The sequence below is a fragment of the Varroa jacobsoni genome, unplaced genomic scaffold, assembly GCF_002532875.2.
Source record: "Varroa jacobsoni isolate VJ856 unplaced genomic scaffold, vjacob_1.0 scaffold_306, whole genome shotgun sequence".
Classification (NCBI taxonomy): domain Eukaryota; kingdom Metazoa; phylum Arthropoda; class Arachnida; order Mesostigmata; family Varroidae; genus Varroa; species Varroa jacobsoni.
The window spans coordinates 209,140-215,297 of NW_019213208.1; the positions used below are offsets into that span (position 1 = coordinate 209,140).

The following is a 6,158-nucleotide window of genomic DNA, read 5'->3' on the forward strand; positions in this document are numbered from 1 at the left end:
TGTTTTTGTATGGCAATGTAAGCCAGGAAAAGGCTATACCAGAACATATTTTGGCAGTGTCGGCGTTTTTTTCTCTTTTAGTGCCGCTACGATCGACGGTTCGACGCTTTCCCTAAGGGCTGTGATTTCGTCCAGTGAGATAGTCAAAATGGCCACATTAGTGAGAGATGTTTTAGCGTTACTAGAGAAGAAAGGCGAACTCACCTCGACACAATGCGCTGAACTTCTCAGTCAGGATCACCAAAAGATTATTGGTGCTATAAAATCGATTCTTTCTTTTCCAGAGGTAAGCACAGCTGTCTGACTGTGTTGACTGTCTAAAATGTCTCATATAGTATGTATTCCGTAGCTACGACAAGGGCTGCTTATGTTGAAGGGTGCAGATGAAGAAATCAAATAACTCAGGTGATGATAACATCGTAACTTAAAAAAAAAACGGATTTCTGTTGCAATAACTGACAAAAGCTCATGTATGGTTGATAGAGCAGCATAGTTCATCTGGCCAGTTTAGTGTGTCCCTGAGAACAGCGGAGTAACTAATACAGCCTCTAATCTAGGCGATAATGCCAAGGAAAAGAATGCCTAATGCATCTATACACATATAATATATATATATACATATATATATATATATATATATATATATATAATATAACTGAGAATAAATTATCCTAATGGTATAAGGATATCTAGTGGCAACTCTTGGATATTTACTTCGTAGCTTCGTACTTTCTAATATTAAAAGCAAATCCTTCTTAGTTCATGCTGGTTAAATGAGAAGCGGGCTTTTAATCTTTCTATTGTATAATACAAATACTCCAGATGTGTGTAAAATCAATGTGAGAGTACAACTGACTAAGAGAAAATTTGGTGAGTCGGCATTATGTTAGTGAAATGGCTGTTTGGCCAGCAAGCATAACACTTCTGACTGAAATAGGCAGCCTTACCGTTTTATATGGTATTTACCTGTTTTAATTCCAAACGCTATGTTATGCTGTTTTGCCTGTAATACCACTGAGACTCACTTTTCACCATCTGTAGCTGACAAGTTTCGTTATATGCAAATACTAGAAATGGAAGAAGTACGTAATTTACTTTAACGACTTAATCCTCCAGAAAGCACTTGCTCCGTTAAATTTATTACTTCTTAGGAGTAATAAACGGCTCTAACACGACATTAATTTGTGTGTTAATCCACCACATTTATAACAAATTTATAGTTGATGTGCTGTACCGAATTTTTTAATAATTCGTATGTTAATAAAATAATGGAACTTTTGAATTACGGATTTTCTGTTTTATTTGCTTCTCTCTAGGTTATCGATGCAGAGCTCAAAACAGAAAAGCGTCTCGAGCTAACGGCGGAGGGCGCTGAAATTGCTGTCAAGGGTAGCCATGAAGTAGTTGTATATAACGCGGTGCCGAGTAACGGAATTAAGCAAGCTGATCTGATGGTCTATGTTCCTTTTTTTCACTGTACCATATATCCCCAAAGGACAATAATTCTATGTCTAGGTAATCACGTATCGTTGGAATTTTTCAATAAAAATTCGGAAATTACTTGAAAAATTTAGTAACTTTAATCATCTATTTCATGCTCCAAAAGCAATTTAAATGTCGTTCAAGTCAATTCATGAATCAGGAATCCTTTTAACGTAAAGATGTTGGTTCTTTTTAGTGTATACTTCTACGAACTAGGCGAAAAAGTTCTGTTTTGCGTTTTTTGCACAGAAATCTGTGGGTGTTGTGGGAAAGGTTGGATTCAGCAAGGCCATGTCACACGGTTGGATTGCCCTGGATAAGACGCACCCTGAAGGTCCGAGAATTATACGAAAAGTAGACTTTATCAAGGATGAAGTTAAGGACTGGCTAGCACAGGTTGCAAACGGTATGAAAAACACACAAAGAATACGACTGTTCTATGTCAGATAGCAAACGAATGTCTCTTGAAAGCAGAACTATCTCATTAAAAATGCAGTTCTTCCCTCTGATGATTGAAAGTGTTTGTCTGTGTGTAACACACCGTACTTTTTTTTTGTGTTAGTCACGTAATTAGCCGACCAAAAATTAACAGTAGGAAATATTTTGCCCTATTTTTAATTTCGAGGCATGCATATATTTCCTAGATTCCCGCAAATGACGTGTCTAGCGATTTTAAGTAAATTAGATGTAATAGTTAACTAAAAGTGAAGCTGTAGTCTATTAGGCTTGAAACCAACGAACTAGTTTTAAGTCCAGTCAAAGGTTTCTTCTTAACCGACTTTCTATGAAAAGTGATGAAAAGTGACTAATAACTCATGGTTTCCAAGACTGGATGTTTCTACAGTAACCATGAAGTGCGCGCTTGGCTTCGTATCCATATATGCTTCATTTGTGCTACAGATCGCGTTGATAACATTTTTTCCGTTGTAGAAGACACCTCTTCGTTCGTCGGAAGGTCCCTCCTTCATGACCTGCTGGCTGAAAATCATGCCCATTGTTTATTTGTCCTCATCTTCTGTATCATTCTTGCCTGCATTTTAGTGCCCTTCAAGTTACTCCTTCGCATTCGAACTTTTTATTCTCCGCACGAATCGCACGTTAATCGATTTGTGATTTACATACGATTCCTCAATGTTGGGATCCCTTTCATTTAAGGTAGAGATCTCCGAAAAATGTTTTGAGCTGATACCCATCTGGAAACTTATACAAACTTGGTTTATGGTACCAGGTGCACTACCACTTTCGCCGCCTCCGGAACTCACTCCGGATCAAGTTTTTAAAGCTGACCTAACCAATACCTTTTGGATGAATTATATTATACATACAGTCAAAAACAGCTGATAGATAAGAGTAGGTAATGTAGAAGACATGTATAGTTCACCACGGAAGGAGTGATTCAGACCTTTTTCCACGGAAACGTACCAAATTACCATTAGCGCTGTCGAAATATTATAAAGTATTGAGTGATATGTTTCGTTTTAAGCTTGCCGTCCGGCTTAATGCATCAAATCAATAGTAGTTTAATACTGACGGATTTTGGAGTGAATAAGTCAAAGTTAGCACTTACATACAAAAGTTTCGAGGTCTATGTCTGTATATGCTACTATTATACAAACTATCACGTTTAGATTTGTTAAACCCTGCTAAAAATGCATCAGCGGCATTTGTTGTGGCAATCAACAGAGATTTAAAACTAATAATTTTAGTAATTTCTCAGGAAATGGTGCTGCCTTAGATGAAGGCAAACGAAATGAGTTGAAGAAACGAAAACTAATTCAAGAGGCTCAGCTCAAAATTTACGATATTAAGAAAGGTCCTGCGTTCGCCCTCGAGTTAACGAAGCAAGAAACTGATCTCACCATGGAACTGATCGCTTCAGGAGATTGGAAAACTAAGTCGTTCAAGGAATATAACTTCGATGCAATGGGAATCCAACCTGAGCGTGGACAATTGCATCCCTTAATGAAAGTGCGCTCTGAATTCCGACAAATTTTCCTTGAGATGGGTTTTGAAGAGATGCCGTCCAACAGGTTTGTCGAGAGTTCTTTTTGGAACTTCGATGCCCTGTTCCAACCTCAGCAACATCCTGCTAGAGATGCGCATGATACATTCTTCATTTCGGGTAGGATTTTGCCAAATATGTTACATGAAATGTACGATATTTAGATGTACGCAGAAAATGTTGGTTATAGAGCCATGTGTATTGGCGTCCTATCTAATAACTTTTGTTGACATTTCCTTTTTACGTAGTTTCTGCTCATTACTAATATTTTGAACACGCAGGCGGAATGTATACAATACGTATAAAATTTGTTTCGTTACGGTATTTTTTTCTGTTTGCAGACCCAGCAACAAGCTCAAACTATCCTGAAAAGTATGCCGAGACTGTCCGTATGACTCACACCTCAGGTGGTTATGAATCTATTGGTTACAACTACAACTGGCAATACAGCGAAGCACAAAAAAACCTCCTAAGAACGCATACAACTGCCGTCTCCGCAAGAATGCTCTATGGACTAGCTCAGAAAGGATTTAAGGTATGACATCGCAATACTAAAACAATCTATAAGCTTTATAATTGAGACGCATTTTATTGTGCCAAAATGAATGTACAACCAAGGGGTGTTGACAATGTGGCCAGAAATAATTCAACTCATTTGCTTGTATGTAAAGAATCAGCAGGAATTTTTTTTTGTGCATGCATCTGCACATTGTCGATGTCGAAACACTATTTAGAAGTACAGTCCGGTCTATTGGCTTGGGCGGAATACAAATCAAGTAATCGCTCTAAAATTTAAAAACAGGTTCTTTGATATCTGATCGGACTATACTTAGTTGCTGCAAGAGTGAGATAATACATGGAGACGAATATGGCGAGTACTAAGTATTTTTCCCGGACGGTTTAACAAGTCATTTTTTATAATTTTTTTTGCGCTTTGTCATGTATCAGTTGCTGTAAGCTTCTCCTTCGTGGAACTCCAATGAATATATTCCTTGACATCGTTGTTCTAGTTATAAAACATTACTATAAAATTTCAGCCGGCTAAGTACTTCAGTATTGATCGAGTGTTCCGAAATGAAACCTTAGATGCGACTCACCTAGCGGAATTTCATCAAATCGAAGGAGTGGTAGCTGATAGAAATTTAAATCTCGGGAATCTCATGGGAGTCATCAAAACGTTCTTTGACAAACTTGGTACGTGTCGTGTGCGAGTGCGCAGAACAGTATCCTTTTCACACAGTGTCAGCCTAATTTTGTTAAAATCATATCTGGCACAACCTAATACAATCTTCTACAAATATAATACATTACACATACGACCTTTTGGCACTCTACGCTTCGCTGCCTAAGCTATCTCTAAGTTCGAACAGCTCAATAAGGTATAGTACACAGTTTTTAAAAATTTCTCGCAATGATTCATTTATTACAACGGTAAAAATTCCAAAGCACTTTGTGATACGTTTTAAAGGCATACTCCGATTTTCTTTTGTTTCATATTCGACTAAAAGGATCATTACGACTAAAGAGTTGAAATTATAGATCATTGAAAAACCTGTCTAAATATATTAATTACAGATGCTTTGGTAGGTCTGTATTGCTGGTCGTTACGCATTTACTGTTTTCAATGTTTTCATATGAAGGGATCGATAAGATCAGGTTCAAACCCGCGTATAACCCATACACGGAGCCTTCAATGGAGATTTTTTCGTATCACGAGGGGCTGGGAAAGTGGGTCGAAGTAGGCAACAGCGGAATGTTCCGGCCCGAGATGTTATTACCCATGGGACTGCCAGATGATGTTCAGGTAATTTTAAAAAATAGTGTTATTTTTCTTCGCTACTACAAGCGCTAAGGACAACCGTCCATAGCAACACCTCGTAATTAAAAGATAATAACAAGAAGTAAGATTTAAAAAATTGCTTGTTCGGGCACATCCTGATGGCAGTCGACCTTGAATTAAATATTTGCAGTACGGGCCATAACTGACAACAATTCAACTTAAGTTCATTCACTCTATGCTATCTTTAGACAACCGAGTTAGTTGGCAACAGGACTCTTTCTGTATGGTGTTATCAGTTGTGTCCCGCATACCTTACTACCTTTAGGCTTTACTACCCTTTAGGTGATCGCGTGGGGTCTATCTTTAGAGCGGCCAACAATGATTAAGTACGGCATCGATAACATCCGTGACCTTGTAGGACACAAAGTGGACCTACAGATGGTGTACAGCAATCCGATTTGTAGACTCGGTAAGGACTAACCTAGCCGCTTTGTTAACCACCTGCAGTGCTTTATTCAGTATTTCCCACCATGTGTTAGTTGAATAAATTATTGCGCTTTTAAAAGAAATTGCACAACGTATCATTATTTTGACTAAAAGAAAGTACACTTTAACAATGTAAATTAAAAATTCATTGTATACTGTAATGTTCTTCGTTCGAAAAAAATTTAAAAATGATTGAAAAAACTTGATACCATTGATAAATACTGTCTAACCCAAATCGACAGTCCAGGGGATCGCAAATGTATATGTGGCTACAGAAGAAGCATAAGCAAAATACACGGGAAGATCCACACCAGAGAAAAAACAATCTCAGCTGGAAACTGCTTGAGAGTTAATTTCTCACCATTGTTTTGTTACCAAGGTAGTTCGTGAAAAAAATTATGAGTAGAA

At 37.7% G+C, this 6,158-nt stretch overlaps 1 protein-coding gene across 1 annotated transcript; it reads left to right on the forward strand.

Annotated features, from left to right (window-relative positions):
- The first annotated feature begins 81 nt into the window (after positions 1-81).
- Positions 82-5,833, forward strand: alpha-PheRS (phenylalanine--tRNA ligase alpha subunit). Its single transcript, XM_022831039.2, has 8 exons — positions 82-286; positions 1,317-1,454; positions 1,732-1,888; positions 3,200-3,604; positions 3,826-4,019; positions 4,522-4,678; positions 5,125-5,288; positions 5,607-5,833. The coding sequence occupies exons 1-8, from the start codon at positions 149-151 to the stop codon at positions 5,742-5,744; spliced, it is 1,491 nt and encodes a 496-aa protein (XP_022686774.1). The 5' UTR covers positions 82-148; the 3' UTR covers positions 5,745-5,833.
- Positions 5,834-6,158: the final 325 nt, after the last annotated feature.

What these genes read in the sequence shown, in the direction of transcription:
- alpha-PheRS (XM_022831039.2), top strand. Translation starts at nt 149, where the DNA reads ATGGCCACATTAGTGAGAGATGTTTTAGCGTTACTAGAGAAGAAAGGC. An exon ending in TGATACATTCTTCATTTCGG is followed by an intron (nt 3,605 to 3,825) that starts GTAGGATTTTGC and finishes TTCTGTTTGCAG; the next exon opens with ACCCAGCAACAAGCTCAAAC. An exon ending in TAGCTCAGAAAGGATTTAAG is followed by an intron (nt 4,020 to 4,521) that starts GTATGACATCGC and finishes ATAAAATTTCAG; the next exon opens with CCGGCTAAGTACTTCAGTAT.